A 16,782-nucleotide genomic window follows, 5' to 3' on the forward strand; every position below is an offset into this window, starting at 1 on the left:
GGGTTCCATCGCGAGTCCTGACCTTGGTTCGCTCTGTGGGCTTGGTGCTTCCCTTTCTGTCTGGACCGAGGAGGACTCCAGCCAGGGGGTGAGCTGAGCAAACTTCAGGAGACCATTGGCAGTTTCCTGAATCGGCGTTTCCAGGTTTTGGGCTTTATTTGAAACCCATAGTTGGCCAGGAATGTGAAGTTTGGGAGTTGAACTCTGATTGACTGTGGGGCTGGCTGGCATTGCCCAGCAGGGTAGGCTTGCTCAGTCTGTTTCTGACTGTGGCTGGGCTGCTCACATGTGGCTGGGCTGCTCACAGGCTCTGACTGTGTCTGTATTGGAGCACGCACCAATGAAATGAAACTCCATCTTGCTGCACCATGCGGAACCCTAACCCGTGTTTAGGGCGCTTTAAATGGCATTGAAACCCGGATAGCTTGATCTGGTCAGTTACTGCTTTCGCTGGCTGATCGAGACAAAGCCGAAGTGAATCTGTTTCCCAGCTGGCCCAGGCGTAGGGTAGGGGGTGCTCCACACGCTCTCTGAGCGGCTTTAGCATTGGGCTTTTCAAGCACTTCACGAAGAGCTGGCGTTCTTGGCTGACAGCAGCTAGAGAAGGGCAGAGTGCTCAAGAGGGTGCTGCAGACATTCCCCAGAACGTGCCCCAATCCCTGCTTCTTTTTCAGTGTGACCATGGGGCGTAGGCTGCTGCTGCCCTTCAGGAAGCGTGATTGCGTTACCTCTGTCCCAGCCGATTGTGGGGGCCATGGGAGCTGGACAGGACCATGTCTGTCTTCTCTGTCTCTGTCGAGGCTGCTGGTGGAACACATGCTGCAGAGTTGGGGGGGAGAAACCCCTGCTCTGGGCTGGGTCTCCTGCCCTTCCTGAAAGGCTTAGTCTGTGTGGATTTGGTTTGTGAACTGAGGGCACAGTCTAAGAGTCGGGGTTTGCAAACCATCTCGCATCCTTCCTGCAAGCCCCAGGAGCACACTTCCTGCTCACGCGCTCACCTCCTGGGCAGCGTCTGGGAGCCCTGGCAGGGCCTGGGTGTAACTTCTGACTGGAGGCTGCCATTACCGGGGCCTTGTCACCCTGCTCTCGTGATGCTGTCAGTGTCTGCAGCTCTTTCACAGGGGAGCCAGAAGGTGGGGTCTGCCCAGAGTTTCTAGGGGGGCCTATAGGAATGTGTCCATGAACAAATGACAGTGGATGTGTCTGCCTAACAACCCTTCCCCCACCCCCCTTGAGCCCAGACACCACAGCCTGGAAGTGACAAGAATCAGAAGTGAAACTTACTAGCCTGTTGTTACACAGGATAGAAAGGCAAACAGGAAGGAGTGGCGTGTCAGGGCCAGCGATATGTGATGTGTGACTGATCTCGGTGTTGGCGGCCCTGGCAGCGGCATGTCTCCAAGGCCATGTCTAAGCGACAGCTGCTACAATGGCACAGTTAGAGCCCTGCAACTGTGCCCGCCATGCCCTGGCATGAACACGTCAGGGGAGTTAATCCACCTCTGGCAGGTGGTAGCTAGGTCGATGGAAGAGTTCTTCCAGGTCCTGACCAGGAGTTAGGCCGACCTAACTATGGCACGCTGGGCACAAAAAGCTTCACAGCCCAGAGCAATGTCGCTAAGATGATCACAGGGAGCTATGGGATGCCTCCTTGCCACTCATTCACCCTTGAGCTGAACCTGGGGAATGGGACCCACAAGCTTTCCCAGGGGCCCTGCCTGGCACGTCTGCTCTGTTGTACCAGGAACTGACGGGTCAGTGGCAATGGCTGGTCAGTCATCGTCCCCCTGAACCAGAGGTAACGCTGGCTAGTTGCCAGTGCAGAGGGACTGAGCCTGTTGGGGGGAGGTGTGTGCAAGGGGGGGCCTCAGTCCTGGGGGCAGCATGGCCATCAAATCATTTCCAGCACTGGCTGGGGAGCCCTTTTCTGACAACGCTACTGGCAGCAGGTGAACTCCCTGGTACGGGCAGAACCCTACTTTGATCAGGATGCTGCAGTGATTAGCTGGGTTTCCTGCGCCGCCTTCTGTACCCTTGGTGAGGCAGGCCAGGAGCGGGGGAAGGGGAGGGAGGGCACATAGGAGCTCCTTAGAACAGCTCGTGGGCATGTTCATGGTCAGAGTTCATGGAGAAAGTTTGCTGGATCCTGTTCAGCTCACCTCTCCTCCCTCCCCCATGCACGCTCCAGACCCGGCAGCCAGTTCTGCAGGGTGTTGTGGTGGTCACATTTAAATTTCTCTGAAACAGCAGTCCCTGTAGCTCTGGGCAGAGCCGGGACAGCCTGGCGGAGAACATTAGGCTGCCTTCGGGATTCCCAAAATCCCTGTGTCTGTGCTGGACATGTCTCCGCTCCTGTTGGCCTGTCCCTTCTCAGCACTCAGTGCCAGTGTTGTGAAGGGTGATCTCTGTCTGCGCTGGGGCTGGGCACCCAGTGTTACTCCTCCACTTGTCGCTTGTCATGCTTGCTCTGAGGAGCAGGCGTGGGCCCGGGGGCCTGCTGTGCTGTTCCCCGGCGGGCCTCACACATGGTGGTGTCTCTCTGCAGGATTGAGAGTTACTCGTGTAAGATGGCGGGCGACGACAAGCATATGTTTAAGCAGTTCTGCCAGGAGGGCCAGCCGCATGTCCTTGAAGCCCTGTCACCCCCTCAGACCACAGGAATCAGCCCCAGCAGGTACGTCAGCCCTCCACTCTGGGCTGGGGACTGGGCGGCATGGGACTTCTGCATGCTTCAGTGGGGCCCCGCTCAAGAGGTAGCCATGGGCTGGAGCCAGAGCCCACTGAGGGAAGGGGAATGGGGGGTTGGCCTCAGGATGCCCCATGCATTGCAGCTGGCCTCGCCCCAGTCTGGGCCAGCAGCCTGGGGTTAGTGCTCTCTGTTCCTGAGCCTCTGGAGCTGAGATGCAGCAGTGCACGCTGGGACTGATGATCTCCCAGGCCAACCCTCTGTGCAGGTGAGGTGCTCTGTCATACCTAGCTGCCCCTGGATTAAGTTGGGTGTGCGTGTGCATTCCCTCCTGTGCCTGTGTGTGCATTTGGTTAGGGCCGTGTGGCACATCCCCACTGGGAAGTGTCCCTGCCCACTTGCCCATCCTAGGGTGTGTCTGAGCCCTGTTTGCTGGGTTCTGGCAATATCCCTGGGGCTCAAGCTGGTTTCCACAGGATTCCTGTCCTGGGGTGTGGGGTGGGGCTGCCGAGGGCCTCCCTCCAGTGTGTTGCTTCTGGGCAGCTGGTAGCAGCTGCCCGCCTAGCTGTCTTGTGTGTGCAGGCTCAGTAAGAGTCAGAGTGGAGACGAGGAGGGGCCTCTGAGTGACAAGTGCAGCCGCAAGACTCTCTTCTACCTGATCGCTACCCTCAACGAGTCCTTCCGGCCCGACTACGACTTCAGTGCTGCCAAGAGCCACGAGTTTAGCAGGGAGCCGAGCCTCAACTGGGTACGGGATGGGCTCCCTTCAACACTGCACAGGAGCCAGCTACTGATGGTGGCTGGGGTCAGAGTGCTCCTTGCCATGGAGTTTGGCAGGGACCTTCTGAGAGCAGCCGAGACAGGGCTCCCTCCAGCTCGGTGTGGTGGGGGACCCCAGGGACCCAGCCAGTGGGGTTTAGATCTATGAGGTTTAGATCTCACCTGCTCCGAGAGGGGCTGCAGCCAGACCCTTCCCCAGGAGATGCTCTGCCACCTCCAGACCCACCCTCCAGTGAGACACCCTCCCCTTCTGCCCTCTCAGCCACTGGAGTGAAGTGTCCCGTCCCCCCCCCCCGCCCAATCCCGCGCAGGCTATCAGGATCTGTCCTGCTGCCCATCACTGCAGAATCTGAGCACTTCCCACATAAAATCAGCAGCCTCAGAACAGCCCCTGCCAGGCTCCAGGGCCCCTCTGGCCCTTCTCCTTTGGGGGATACTGTGCCTGTGGGTAGGGTTTTGACTTCCCCTGGCTGTGCCAGCTGGGCTGGGTTGTTTCATGGTGGTGGTGTTGGGGTTGGTTGTGGGGTGGGGGTATGGTATTGCTTTTCTTTGGGTAGAGGCAGGGGCAGGGTTTGAGTATTTTTCAGCGTTTTGAGAGCCACCCAGACTGGGTTACCCTGCCCAGCCTCCCAGGCACCATGCTGAGGAGTGGGCAGAGCTCCATCCTGACTAAGCAGAGGGTGCCCAGAGCTGTGCCTGCTGGCGGGAGGCCTCCTTCCTCGGCCTGCGGCAATGCTCCCTTCCCAGACAGCTTCAGGGGAGCCACGTGCAGCTGTAGAGTCTTTTGAACTGGCGTCTGTGGGATCCTGTGGCAGGTCCAACCACCCCCACCTCTGCTTCTGTTGTCCCACAATGCATTTCTGTATTTCTCCTGCTTCTCCCCACGTTTTCCTGAATCTAACGCTGGGTGCCCATTGGTCTGCATCTGTTCCACACACACACTTGTGTTCTAGGTTAGACTTCTGTTTTTCCTCCCATCCCAAGAGTACCCTTGCAGCAGCTTCCCCTTCACGGAAGGGCTGTGCGACAAGCGAGGGCTTTGCCAAAGCTGTTAGCTTATCACTTCCGGCGTGTGCCATGGGAAACAATGGCTCCTTCCCGCTCAGAGGAGCGAGCCTTTGGGCAGGGCTGGATTAACTCTCCTGTGGGGGCCGGGGCTATTAGATTTTGTGGGGCCCCTGTATACAAGTCTCTTTCCTAATTTAAAACAAAATTATCACAATTATGGCATCAAAGCTATTAACGTTATACTAAACTTGCCTTTTAATTAACGTAAAGGTGTTCTGTGGTTACATTTCACTCTTAAAACCTGTAGAATATAGTTAAGTTAATTCAAAATAGCCTAACAGAACAGCTGTTATATTCGTTTTTCTGGGAGGGAGTTTGGGTGCAGGAGGGGGCTCCAGGCTGGGGCAGAGTTGGGGTGCAGACAGGGGTGAAGAATACAGGCTCTGGGAGGGAGTTTGGTGCAGGAGGGGATTCTGACCTGGGACAGGGGGCTGGGGTGCAGGCTCCGGCTGGGAGGCACTTACCATAGGCGGCTTCTGGCCAGTGGCACAGCAGGGCTCAGGCAGGCAGGCTGCTTGTGTGCCGTGGCCCCACACTGCTCCTGGAAGCAGCCAGCTGCTGGCATGTCTCTGCGCACCCCTGGGAAGAGGGGGACAGCGTAGTGCGTTGCCTGCAAGCGCTGTCCCCGCAGTTACCATTGGCCGGTTCCCAGAAAATGGGAGCAGCAGGAACAGTGCTGGGGGCAGGAGCAGCACACAGAGCTGCCTGCCCCCCTAGGGGCCGCAGAGATGTGCCAGCAGCCAGCCGCTTCTGGGAGCAGCATGGGGCCACAGCACGCAGGCAGCCTGCCTGAGCCCTGCTGTGCCCCTGGACTTTTAGCAGCCCGGAGATCACAGTCGACTGGCAGAGGCTCCAGGTTCGACCAGTCAATCGCGATCGACAGGTTGGTGACCACTGAATTGTATATAATTATGGATTTATTTTTGCAGGGCTCCCCTTAGCCCGAGGCCCTGGGCTGCACCCCCAAAGCCCCTGCATTAATCCGGCCCTGCCCTCGGGGCCAGCCAGTGTTCCAAACTCATCCTTCCAGACTCTCTGGACTCCCATCTGGCCTCCCCAGAGCAGAGGAGTTGGGCCCTGTCCCAGGCATCGTGGACACAGCACAGGGCCCCTGGGGAGGGGCTGCCTGCTTCCCTCTGGAAAGCTGCAGGGTCCTGACTCCCGTGTGTCCAGCCCAGCCCAGAGTGTGTCTTGGTCTCCTCCAGGTGGTGAATGCTGTGAATTGTAGCTTGTTCTCAGCGGTCCGGGAGGACTTCAGAGCCCTGAAGCCTCACTTGTGGGATGCTGTGGATGAAGAAATCTGTCTCTCGGAGTGTGACATCTACAGGTCTGTTCTGCCTGCCCGCTCGGCATAGGGCAGCCCCACGCCCTGGAGCAGCCAGGCCATGCGCCGCTGGGGAGTACAGAGCCGGGGCTCTTCCTCAATGCTGGGCCGACATAGTGTGGCCAGTAGTGGATCTGGGGAACATCCTACTGATTCTGGCCTGCCCTGCCTATAGGGGTCCCTTTGCCAAGGCAGATAAAAGGGACGATCCCATGCCTTCCCCTTCCCACCCTGGGCACACCATGAGCTTGTGGCTAAGGTAGCTGACTGCCTCACTCCTGGCTCTGCCTGGGGCTGCTGGCCCAGTGGGCTAATAGCCTGCCTCCGTTTCTCCCTGCACATCGTTGATCCTTGCACCCGCCTGCCTTGTGGGGTGTGCTGGGTTGGCGGCTGGGTCATTACCATTTGTGCTGCGCTCTGACCACCAGGTGCCAAAGGTCGGTTCTGCTCTGTCACGCTGGTGTCAGGCCAGAGTGAGCAGCGTGCCTGGGCTGAGTGAGAGTCTGGGTGCTGGGAGCCCTTCTTGCACAGGCAGCTCTAGGCAGGGTGTTTCTCACCCCGCCACTGGTTTTGCAGCTACAACCCAGATCTGGACTCGGACCCCTTCGGCGAGGAGGGCAGCCTCTGGTCCTTCAACTACTTCTTCTACAATAAGAGGCTGAAGAGGATTGTCTTCTTCACCTGCCGCTCCATCAGGTCAGGCTGCGGGACCGCGGGGAAGTGCGACCTGTCTGAAAGCTGTGCCTCCTGCTGGGGGAGCCCCCTCGACCCAGCACCCCCAGCAGTGCCCTGAGCTAGAGCTGCACGCCGCCTAAGTTCCCTGTCAACTGTGTGGCCGTGCAGCAGCCTGTTAAGTGCCACGCAGGTGCTCAGGGAACCTACCCAGCTGGGACCTGGGCGCCCCTCCTCTGGCCCCAACCTAGCCTGGCCCCCAACCTTCTGCAGCCAGGGGCGGGGCGCCTATCCCATGTCCCCAGCCCCGGAGCTGCCATGGCAGGGAGAGGCACCCCCGCCCAGGTGCTGCCGTGGGGAGAGAGACAGCTGGGGGGAGTCCTCTCTCCCCGCCATAGCCCTGGGGCAGCCTGCACCCCAAACCCCTCATCCCTGGTCCCACCCCAGAGTTTGCACCCCCAGCTGGAACCCTCTGCCCAACCCCTGAGCCCCCTCCCACACTCTGAACCCCTCGGCCCCACCCCTCCCACATGAATTTTGTTATGTGCACCAATATGAAGGTGATGTGTCACACACTACCTCCATATAGGTGCACATAACAAAATGCATTCCGCACATGGGTGGGAAAACTTAGAGGGAACCCAGAGCAGCCAGGCCCCTTCGATCTGCCTGCAGCATACAGCTTCGCTTCCACACTGACGTACAAACTGGATGGGAGCCGCGGCCTGGCAGCCTGACCCTCCCTCTCCTAATGGCATGGGTGCTCGGCCTCCCACAGGGAGGGTCCCTGCAGCCCCTCCTCCCTCTGGCCGCTGGGGGGTTGAGTTGGCCGGATTGGGAGCCCTTGCTCAGCGTAGCCAGGATTCGTAACGGGAGGCCAGTGCCTTAGACTGGTGCCAATGGGGCTGTGCCTTAACTGTGGGGAGCTGGCTGATGCTCACTGCTGCCCTTTGTCTCTCCAGTGGGTCCACATACCCTCGCTCGGAGTCAGGGAACGAGCTGGACATGGATCTCGGTGAAGAAGACCAGGGGAGGAGCATGGATGCCTATGACAAGGAAAGCAGCAATATTGAGGAGGACAGGTGTGTGAGCTCGGCTGGCAGGGACATGCCGAGTGGGGCGGGATCCTGGCTGTCCCCTGCCCACAAAGCATGACTGTACCCGTTTCTCTCCAGCCCGTCTGCGTGATGGAAACAGAGCTTCTGGCCCTGGCGGGCCCTGGGAGCACAGGGCCTGGCCCTGTTGAATTGAAACTTGTCAAGGTGTCGCCCCTTCTGAGAGGGACTCGAGGCTGCCTGGCCATGGCCAGTCTCTGTGGAGCCCCAGCTGGTGTGCGCCCGGGGTGGGGTGCCTGGCTCTGAGCTGCAGCCAGCTGTGCTTCCCCCAAAGCATGTTGGGCAGAGCTGTGACAGCTGTGCTTGTTTGCAGGGTGCAGGTTATCTGCATGTGAGTGTCCAGATGAGCTCCAAGAAGTACTCAGCCCTGCTGAGCCAGCCTTCCAGTCTCCAGTCCATCAGCATTGAGGATGGGCCAGCCCTGGCCACTATGTGAACTACCCCATGCACAGAGCCTGCAGCATTGCTCTGCTCTTTGGCGCTGGGGGCTCCAGAGTGCCCCAGCTCCTGCCCCACAGCACTGCATGTGGAAAGCAGCTGGTGCTTCTGGGCTGCAGATATCCTCCAGCTGCAGGTGCTGCCCGAGAGCCCGTTCCCTCCGGACAGGTGCTGCATGATTGGTCAGCAGAGGCCACGCTCTCACTGCCGGCCTGGGCTCCAGCTTGCCAGATGCTTGCGCAGGGCCTTTGAGATGGTTCAGTGCACTTTAGGAACTGATTTGCTGGCTGCACTGATGTCCTGCTCCTGCTTGCTCTGAAGCAGGGCAGGCTGCTCCTCGGGCACTTTTCTTTACCGATGGCGACGCAGCAAACTCCGTCCGGCCATAGCAGCGGCAGGGCAGGGCATCCTCGCGTCCTGGATCTCCTCTTTCAGAACTGTTGGTGACCCACCCCTCCCCCCACGTCACTGGCCCGCTCCCTGTTTTTTTGGGGGGGAGGGAGGTTGCTTGGCTCCTGCTCACCTCACGGGCTCAGTTTGCTCTTTTCCAAGGCTGTAGCAGCCACCCTGTGGCCCCATGCTGAGCACTGCTCCCCTGTGCAAAGGAACTGGCTGGGAGAGCGAGCTGAGGCCGGAGGGGCTGTTTGGTGGTTGGTTTGTTTGTTTTGTTTTTAAACCACAGATGACTTTTGGCATCAGCTGTGCTAGAGCTGGGCAAGAGCGCGTGTGGGGCGGGGCGGGAGGGGGTGGCTGCTGCTGGGAGCCTGCTCCATCCGGGAGGGCTGCAGAGCCTGTTTTCCTCTTGTTGGCAGCTCAGCCCTGTAGGCTCTGACTCATGCTCTGGTTTAACTGCATCCTCCCCTCTGTCCCCCATGGCTGGTTCCACAGCACTGGCCCTCCTAGTGCAGGCTGCTGGGCCTGATGCCAGGATGAGTATACGCTGTCCCAGGGCCATAGCAGGACTGGGGTGCAGAGCTGCATGGGCACTGGATCATATGCGGGGGGCAGAACCTGGCACTAGCATGGTGTCTACAGAGGGCAGCAGCACCAGGTCTTGCTCCCTGCAGCTCCTCCTCTGGCCTCACTCGCCCTGGCAGGTTGCACCGGGTAGCTGGTGTAGTGCAAACCCCTGGTGGAGATGTGCTGGCAGAGGATCAGGGCCCAACTTCTCTGCTGCAAGGGAAAGGTGGAGAGGGGCCAGCCCAGCACAGTCAGGGCCTCTACATCTCAGCCAGCCGAGGAGGGCTCCGGGAGCTTGCCTGTGGAGCCGCACACTGCTAGCCTCAGGCCTGCGGAGGGACCTGTAGCTGGCCCATGCACCAGCCTCGTCCACCTGAGCCTGCTCGTCACCCAGCCTTCTTCACCGCCGGAATCTGCCACAGGAACGGAGTTGGTGCCCCAGGGGCTCTGGGGTGAGCCATAGCTTTCCCTACAGCTAGAGGACCGTGTGGGGTTGCCAGCTGCCCCCAGAGCCTCCCCTTCGCTGTGGGGCATTGTCCCTTCACCCGTCCCCCATGGGCATTTGGTCCAAGGCGAGCTCGTCACATCTACCCAGCTCAGTGCTTTAAGGGCCAGCAGGTGCCTGTACATCGGTGCTGGCAGGAGCTGTCTTGGCAGTAACCATCTGCCTCCTTGAGCGTGCAGGGTGTGCCCAGGGCCCTTGCTGGCCTGTGGAGGATGGGGGGAGGGGAACCTTAAGCTCAAAGCATCCTGTTTTACCCACCTGTGGCCTAAGGAGGCTGCTCTCCCTAGCGCTGGGAGCCATGGCTATACCCTTCTACCCTCGAGCAGGGGGCCCGTGTGCATTGACCTTCTCTGCTAAAGCGCTGCAGCCACAGCTAGGCTCTGGCTGGAGCTCGCAGCATTTGGGGCTTGTTGGCAGGGGCTCGTGAGCCTCTGAGCTGTGCCATGGCTGGCCAGCAGCGTGAAGGGCACCCTGGTAGCTTGGAATCCTGCCAGATGCTCCGCATGGCCTGCGTGGGTGTCTGCCCGGGCACCACTGCAGAGAGGGCTGGTGAGCACAGCAAGCTCCACCACATTACTCAGTCTAGGCAAATGTGGCCCGTATCCATGGTTGAGATGGGGCCCTGGCCAGGAACCATGGGACCAGATCCCAGCCCAGCTACCGAAGACCTGGCATTCCCGCTCCTGCCTTTGCCCCTATGTTCACTGGCCTGAGTGGTGCATAGCCGGCCTCTTGGCAGGGAGCCCCTGCTCCAAGGGGAGGGTACAGCTGCTGTTCCCCTGCGCTGCTTCAAGAGTTTGTGCCTCTAGTCTCCTGCACGGTGGGTGGGGAGCTGGGGCCAGTTTCATGTTTAAGTCCCTGTGAGGTTTGACTTTACTGCATAGCAATGTATCGTTACACCAATAAAGTTTATCTGTGACTGATGCCCCTTCCTTTAGAGAATCCATCCCGTCCATGGGGCTGGAAGAGGGAGCCTCTGCAAGTTGAGGGGGCAGGGGCCGTACCAGAAAGGTGCTGGCCGTTCAGCGTTCCTGCTGCCCGGCGGGTTCCCAGCTGGGGAAATGGCAGCTACGCAGGCAGGGCTGGCTCCTCCTTGGGGCCTGCTCGAGTGTCCCTTCTCCACTCACTAACCCCCTCCCAGCCCTGCGCAGCCCCTTCCCCAGCACGTGCTCCGGAGCCTTTGGAGAGTCAACCTGAACGTTCAATTGCACTATGTCCTCCTATTCGCCGGTGTCCTGCCTCCTGTGTTTGCACCTCTGCAGACGCTGCCCTGGGCTGCTCTCCCCTTTCTACCCTTTACGTGTAGCTGGGAGCCCCAGGGCCCCGTTTGCGAGGTGTTGTGCAACCAGACCAGAGCTTGCCGTTTATGTGTAAAACAAGCTGCCAGCGAGAGCTGGCCAGGCCCAAAGTAGATGCGCACACAGCCAGGCAGTGGGCTCTCACCCCCGCAGCCCAACCGTTGTCAAGGTTTGTTACCATCCCCCCAGGAGGGCTGTGGCAGGGACAGTGAGGTAGGTTTGCAGTCTGGGGCGGGGCAGCAGTGGAGAAAGCACAAAGGGAGCTTGTTTGCAAATGTTAATTTCAGCCCCCCCCCCCCCCCAAGCTGCTTCTCTGGTCAGTCCCTCCTAGGTGCCACCATGGAGTGCCCCCCGCTAGGTGCTGCACCTGCCTATGCTGTAGGGGTGGGGTGGGGTGGGGTGGGGTGGGGGTGGGGGTGGGATAAGGAAAGTGGGCTGCTCAGCAGAGTGGGTGGGTTGGGAAGTGCAGGGGTCAGGGGGTGACCAGCTGGGGGCGATTAGGGGGACAAATCTAGGCGGTGGTCTCAAGGCACAACAAGCTCTGCAAGTTCAACCAGCTCAATGCAAGGTAGATACAATCCAGCCCCCATGGTCCTAGCACAGGCCCCTGGGGGCTCCATGCCCCTTGGCAGCTGGTGTCTGCCCAGGATGGGACTTCCTGGTGTGTGCTGGGGGCTTGAGCCCAGGATGTGGCATCCACTCTGTGTCTCCAGGCTGGTCGTGGAAGCTGTGATGGGAGCGGTGCCGTGGGCAGGGGCCTGGGCGCTGGCTCTGAGGCTCTCCTTGCTGGCTGTGGGGCGGGCGGAGCTGGGTGGGAGGGTGGCGTCTGATAGCCGGGGACTTTCCTTGTCCTTCTTGGATGATCTCTGCCTGAGGCCTGGAGGTGGCAGCCTGCCGCTACTGGGGGCTGGGCTCGGCTCGGTGCCGCCAGCCCCCACCTCCCCAGGACAGTCTGCGGCTGCAGGTGGGGATCTCCTGGGTGTGGGGTGTTTCCCTGGGGTGCTGGGGGCAGTTGTGATCGTTGCTGTTCGTACAGCCGCTGCCTCGCACAGGCCCGTGGCCAGCCCTGAATCAGTTCCTGCTTCATGTCTCATAGCGGCCGGGGCCTCTCTCCCCTGCCCCCAGGGCGGCCAGTGTCTCAGCAGAGGGCTGCTGCCCCGGCTCACAGGGATGGGGTGAAAGGCGCTGGACTGAGGGCCGGATTCCTGTTAAAATGGCAGCCTGGGACTGGTATGAAGACAGGGCTGCGTGGCCCCCACCCGGTTCCACAGCAGGTCTCCCCTGATGCCAGCGAGGGGCCTTCTGTCCCGGCGTCCCCAGGCCATGCTCTGAAACTGCTCCCCATGAAGCCAGGCAGGACTCTGGGGAAGTCTCCTCTCTGTGAGCAGCCTGTCTGCAGGACGCACAGCTCACACAGCTTCCACCTTCCTGGGCCTGACCTCGGAGCCTTCAGCATCCTCTGCCCCTCCGTGCACTTCCCCCAACGAGTCCGCCCAGGCGGGATCCTGGGGAAGCCAGAGGGTCCTGCCCCCCAACTCCGCAGTCAGACGTGACTCTCAGCCAGCCAGTAACACAGGTTTATTAGACGACAGGAACATGGTGCAGAGAACAGGACCCCTCAGCTGGGTCCATTTTTGGGGGCAGGGAGCCAGACAACCCCGTCTGCCCTTCACTCCTCAAAAAGAAAAGGAGGACCTGTGGCACCTTAGAGACTAACTCAAATAAATTGCTCAGATAAATTGGTTAGTCTCTAAGGTGCCACAAGTCCTCCTTTTCTTTTTGCGAATACAGACTAACACGGCTGTTACTCTGAAACCTTCACTCCTCGTCCTCAGCCAGCCCCAAACTGAAACTCTCTGCCACCCCTCCTCCTCTGGGCGTTGTCCCTGTCCCGGGCCAGGAGGGCACCGGATTCCTTTGTTCTCCAACCCTTTAGCTCTCACCTCCCGGGGGGGGGGCCCAGGCCACCAGTTGCCAGGAAACAGGGTGTTGGCCATTTATGTACCCTGGCCCTTCGCTCCCCCCAGCCCTCGCGGGCACTGACCCCCCCCACCCCCCAGCCAGACACCCGAGCCCCCGCGGGCACTGACCCCCCCGCCCCCCCCGGCCAGACACCCGAGCCCCCGCGGGCACTGACCCCCCCGCCCCCCCGGCCAGACACCCGAGCCCCAGCGGGCACTGACCCCCCCCACCCCCCCGGCCAGACACCCGAGCCCCCGCGGGCACTGACCCCCCCCCACCCCCCCGGCCAGACACCCAAGCCCCCGCGGGCACTGACCCCCCCGCCCCCCCGGCCAGACACCTGAGCCCCCGCGGGCACTGACCCCCCCCGGCCAGACAACTGAGCCCCCGCGGGCACTGACCCCCCCGCCCCCCCCAGCCAGACACCTGAGCCCCCGCGGGCACTGACCCCCCCCCGGCCAGACACCTGAGCCCCAGCAGGCACTGACCCCCCCCACCCCCCCGGCCAGACACCCAAGCCCCCGCGGGCACTGACCCCCCCGGCCAGACAACTGAGCCCCCGCGGGCACTGACCCCCCCCGCCCCCCCGGCCAGACACCCGAGCCCCCGCGGGCACTGACCCCCCCGCCCCCCCGGCCAGACACCCGAGCCCCCGCGGGCACTGACCCCCCCACCCCCCCGGCCAGACACCCGAGCCCCCGCGGGCACTGACCCCCCCCGGCCAGACACCCGAGCCCCCGCGGGCACTGACCCCCCCCACCCTCCCGGCCAGACACCCGAGCCCCCGTGGGCACTGACCCCCCCGCCCCCCCGGCCAGACACCTGAGCCCCAGCGGGCACTGACCCCCCCCCGGCCAGACACCCGAGCCCCCGTGGGCACTGACCCCCCCGCCCCCCCGGCCAGACACCTGAGCCCCCGCGGGCACTGACCCCCCCGCCCCCCCGGCCAGACACCCGAGCCCCAGCGGGCACTGACCCCCCCCACCCCCCCGGCCAGACACCCGAGCCCCCGCGGGCACTGACCCCCCCCACCCCCCCGGCCAGACACCCGAGCCCCCGCGGGCACTGACCCCCCCGCCCCCCCAGCCAGACACCTGAGCCCCCGCGGGCACTGACCCCCCCCGGCCAGACAACTGAGCCCCCGCGGGCACTGACCCCCCCGCCCCCCCCAGCCAGACACCTGAGCCCCCGCGGGCACTGACCCCCCCCCGGCCAGACACCTGAGCCCCAGCAGGCACTGACCCCCCCCACCCCCCCGGCCAGACACCCAAGCCCCTGCGGGCACTGACCCCCCCCGCCCCCCCGGCCAGACACCTAAGCCCCCGCGGGCACTGACCCCCCCGCCCCCCCGGCCAGACACCCGAGCCCCCGCGGGCACTGACCCCCCCGCCCCCCCGGCCAGACACCCGAGCCCCCGCGGGCACTGACCCCCCCCGGCCAGACACCCGAGCCCCCGCGGGCACTGACCCCCCCCACCCTCCCGGCCAGACACCCGAGCCCCCGTGGGCACTGACCCCCCCGCCCCCCCGGCCAGACACCTGAGCCCCAGCGGGCACTGACCCCCCCCGGCCAGACACCCGAGCCCCCGTGGGCACTGACCCCCCCGCCCCCCCGGCCAGACACCTGAGCCTCCGCGGGGCACTGACCCCCCCCGGCCAGACACCCGAGCCCCCGCGGGCACTGACCCCCCCGGCCAGACACCTGAGCCCCCGCGGGCACTGACCCCCCCCGCCCCCCCGGCCAGACACCTAAGCCCCCGCGGGCACTGACCCCCCCGCCCACCCGGCCAGACACCTGAGCCCCCGCGGGCACTGACCCCCCCCGGCCAGACACCTGAGCCCCCGCGGGCACTGACCCCCCCGTCCCCCCGGCCAGACACCTGAGCCCCCGCGGGCACTGACCCCCCCCGGCCAGACACCCGAGCCCCCGCGGGCACTGACCCCCCCCGGCCAGACACCCGAGCCCCCGCGGGCACTGACCCCCCCCACCCTCCCGGCCAGACACCCGAGCCCCCGCGGGCACTGACCCCCCCGCCCCCCCCGGCCAGACACCTGAGCCCCAGCGGGCACTGACCCCCCCCGGCCAGACACCTGAGCCCCCGCGGGCACTGACCCCCCCCCGCCCCCCCGGCCAGACACCTGAGCCCCCGCGGGCACTGACCCCCCCCGGCCAGACACCCGAGCCCCCGTGGGCACTGACCCCCCCCACCCTCCCGGCCAGACACCCGAGCCCCCGCGGGCACTGACCCCCCCGCCCCCCCGGCCAGACACCTGAGCCTCCGCGGGCACTGACCCCCCCGCCCCCCCCAGCCAGACACCTGAGCCCCAGCGGGCACTGACCCCCCCCGGCCAGACACCTGAGCCCCCGCGGGCACTGACCCCCCCGCCCCCCCGGCCAGACACCTGAGCCCCCGCGGGCACTGACCCCCCCGCCCCCCCGGCCAGACACCTGAGCCCCCGCGGGCACTGACCCCCCCGCCCCCCCGGCCAGACACCTGAGCCCCCGCGGGCACTGCTCTCGCCCAGCCTGTCAGTGCCCGCAAATCCTGCGGCCGTAAACAGAACCGTCTCCACGGTGACCTGCCTTTCCCCAGCACTGGGCGCTCTCTGCCCACCGGTGCAGGGTGGGTGGCATTGGCCTTTCCTGGGCCTGCGGCCTGGCAGGGTCCAGCTAGAGAGGCCTGAATGCTGAGGGGTTTGGCCATCTGGCCTGGGGGGGTGGCACGGGCAGGGGCTGTTGGGGGAGCTCAGGCGTCTGGCCGGGGGGGGGGTGGCACCGGCGGGGGCTGTGGGGGGCGTCTGGCTTGGGGGGGGGTGGCACCTGCAGGAGCTGTGGGGGGAGCTCGGGCGTCTGGCCTGGGGGGGTGGCACCTGCAGGGGCTATGGGGGGAGCTCGGGCGTCTGGCCTGGGGGGGTTGGTGACTGTGGGGTCTGTCAGGCTTCAGGCAGGGTGTTGGGGGGCAGCTTGGTTGTCAGGCCCGGGGGGTGGCACCTGTGGAAGATGGGGGGCACAGTGGGCAGGAGGCTCCAGCTGCCCCGCTCTGAGCATCCCTGGCAGGAAGGGGCTGCCATGCAGGGAGCCGGAGCCTGGACTGCGCCAGGGCGGGTGGGTTAGAGGGGACCCAGCGCCCCACATGCTGGCGAGTGATCAACAGTGGGGAGGTGGGGAGATGCTGATCTGCCAGGGCCCCTCAGGTGAGCTGGGGAGGGGCTTATCTGGGGGACGGGGGTTGCCAGTGCCACCTCTAGGCAGGAGGGACTATCCTGAGCTCAGCAATGGGTTCCCTCTTGCCCCTCAGAGCCCTGTGAGTGGCCGAGTTGCCCCCGGCCTAGCAGAGCCACCTGCGGGGGGCTGAGGCGCGGACAGCCTGACCTGAAGAGATGCTGCTTTCAGCCACGGCGGAGCAATGGGAATCGCAGGACAGTGGCTGTAAGTTGCCCCATGGCTGCCCTCGCCTCCACCTCCTCCCCGTGCCTCCCGTCACCCACTGGGCCTTTGGCTGCCCTGCCCCCCAGCATGCCTCCTCCGAGACCAGGCGGCTGCCTCTGCCGGCGCTGTCCATGCCCAAGACGATGCCAGAGGAGGATGCAGCCAATGCCCCCTCTGTACACAGCTGCTAAGCAACCTCCCGGCACAGAGCTGGGTTCCTCTGAACCGGGGCCTCCTCTGTGCCCAGGACGGGGGCAGGTGTGTTTGTGCCGCCTTCCTGCTGCCACGGGTCAAATGTCCCCTGTACACGCCTCTTCCCAGCTGTTGCCGGGAGTCTTCCCTGGGCCTCGGCCCTCTCTCGGTAGCGGTGAGAGCAGGGTTTGGGCATGGTGCGAGGCCGAGGGACAGCGGGGGAACGCAAGCACTGTACTGGGGGATAGGGGCTGCATGGGCACCAAGTGGGGGTGAATGAATGGGGAGGGGGTTTCCCAGCCTCTCTTTCCACAGCAGCGACCTCAACAGGGGTGGCCGCCACTCCCAGCGCC

At 63.8% G+C, this 16,782-nt stretch overlaps 1 protein-coding gene across 5 annotated transcripts in view; it reads left to right on the forward strand.

The window, feature by feature from the left end:
- Positions 1 to 10,471, forward strand: part of MAF1 (MAF1 negative regulator of RNA polymerase III) — a 43,016-nt gene extending 32,545 nt beyond the window's left edge. For all 5 annotated transcript variants that reach the window (XM_077809616.1, XM_077809618.1, XM_077809617.1 and 2 more), the window contains exons 3-8: positions 2,546 to 2,674; positions 3,269 to 3,434; positions 5,740 to 5,861; positions 6,435 to 6,554; positions 7,493 to 7,612; positions 7,959 to 10,471. In XM_077809616.1, coding sequence (XP_077665742.1) covers positions 2,546 to 2,674; positions 3,269 to 3,434; positions 5,740 to 5,861; positions 6,435 to 6,554; positions 7,493 to 7,612; positions 7,959 to 7,980 — 679 coding nt within the window. In that variant the 3' untranslated portion in view covers positions 7,981 to 10,471. The remainder of the gene's footprint in view (positions 1 to 2,545; positions 2,675 to 3,268; positions 3,435 to 5,739; positions 5,862 to 6,434; positions 6,555 to 7,492; positions 7,613 to 7,958) is intronic.
- Positions 10,472 to 16,782: the final 6,311 nt, after the last annotated feature.

The sequence above is a fragment of the Eretmochelys imbricata genome, chromosome 2 (assembly GCF_965152235.1).
Source record: "Eretmochelys imbricata isolate rEreImb1 chromosome 2, rEreImb1.hap1, whole genome shotgun sequence".
NCBI classification, from domain to species: domain Eukaryota; kingdom Metazoa; phylum Chordata; order Testudines; family Cheloniidae; genus Eretmochelys; species Eretmochelys imbricata.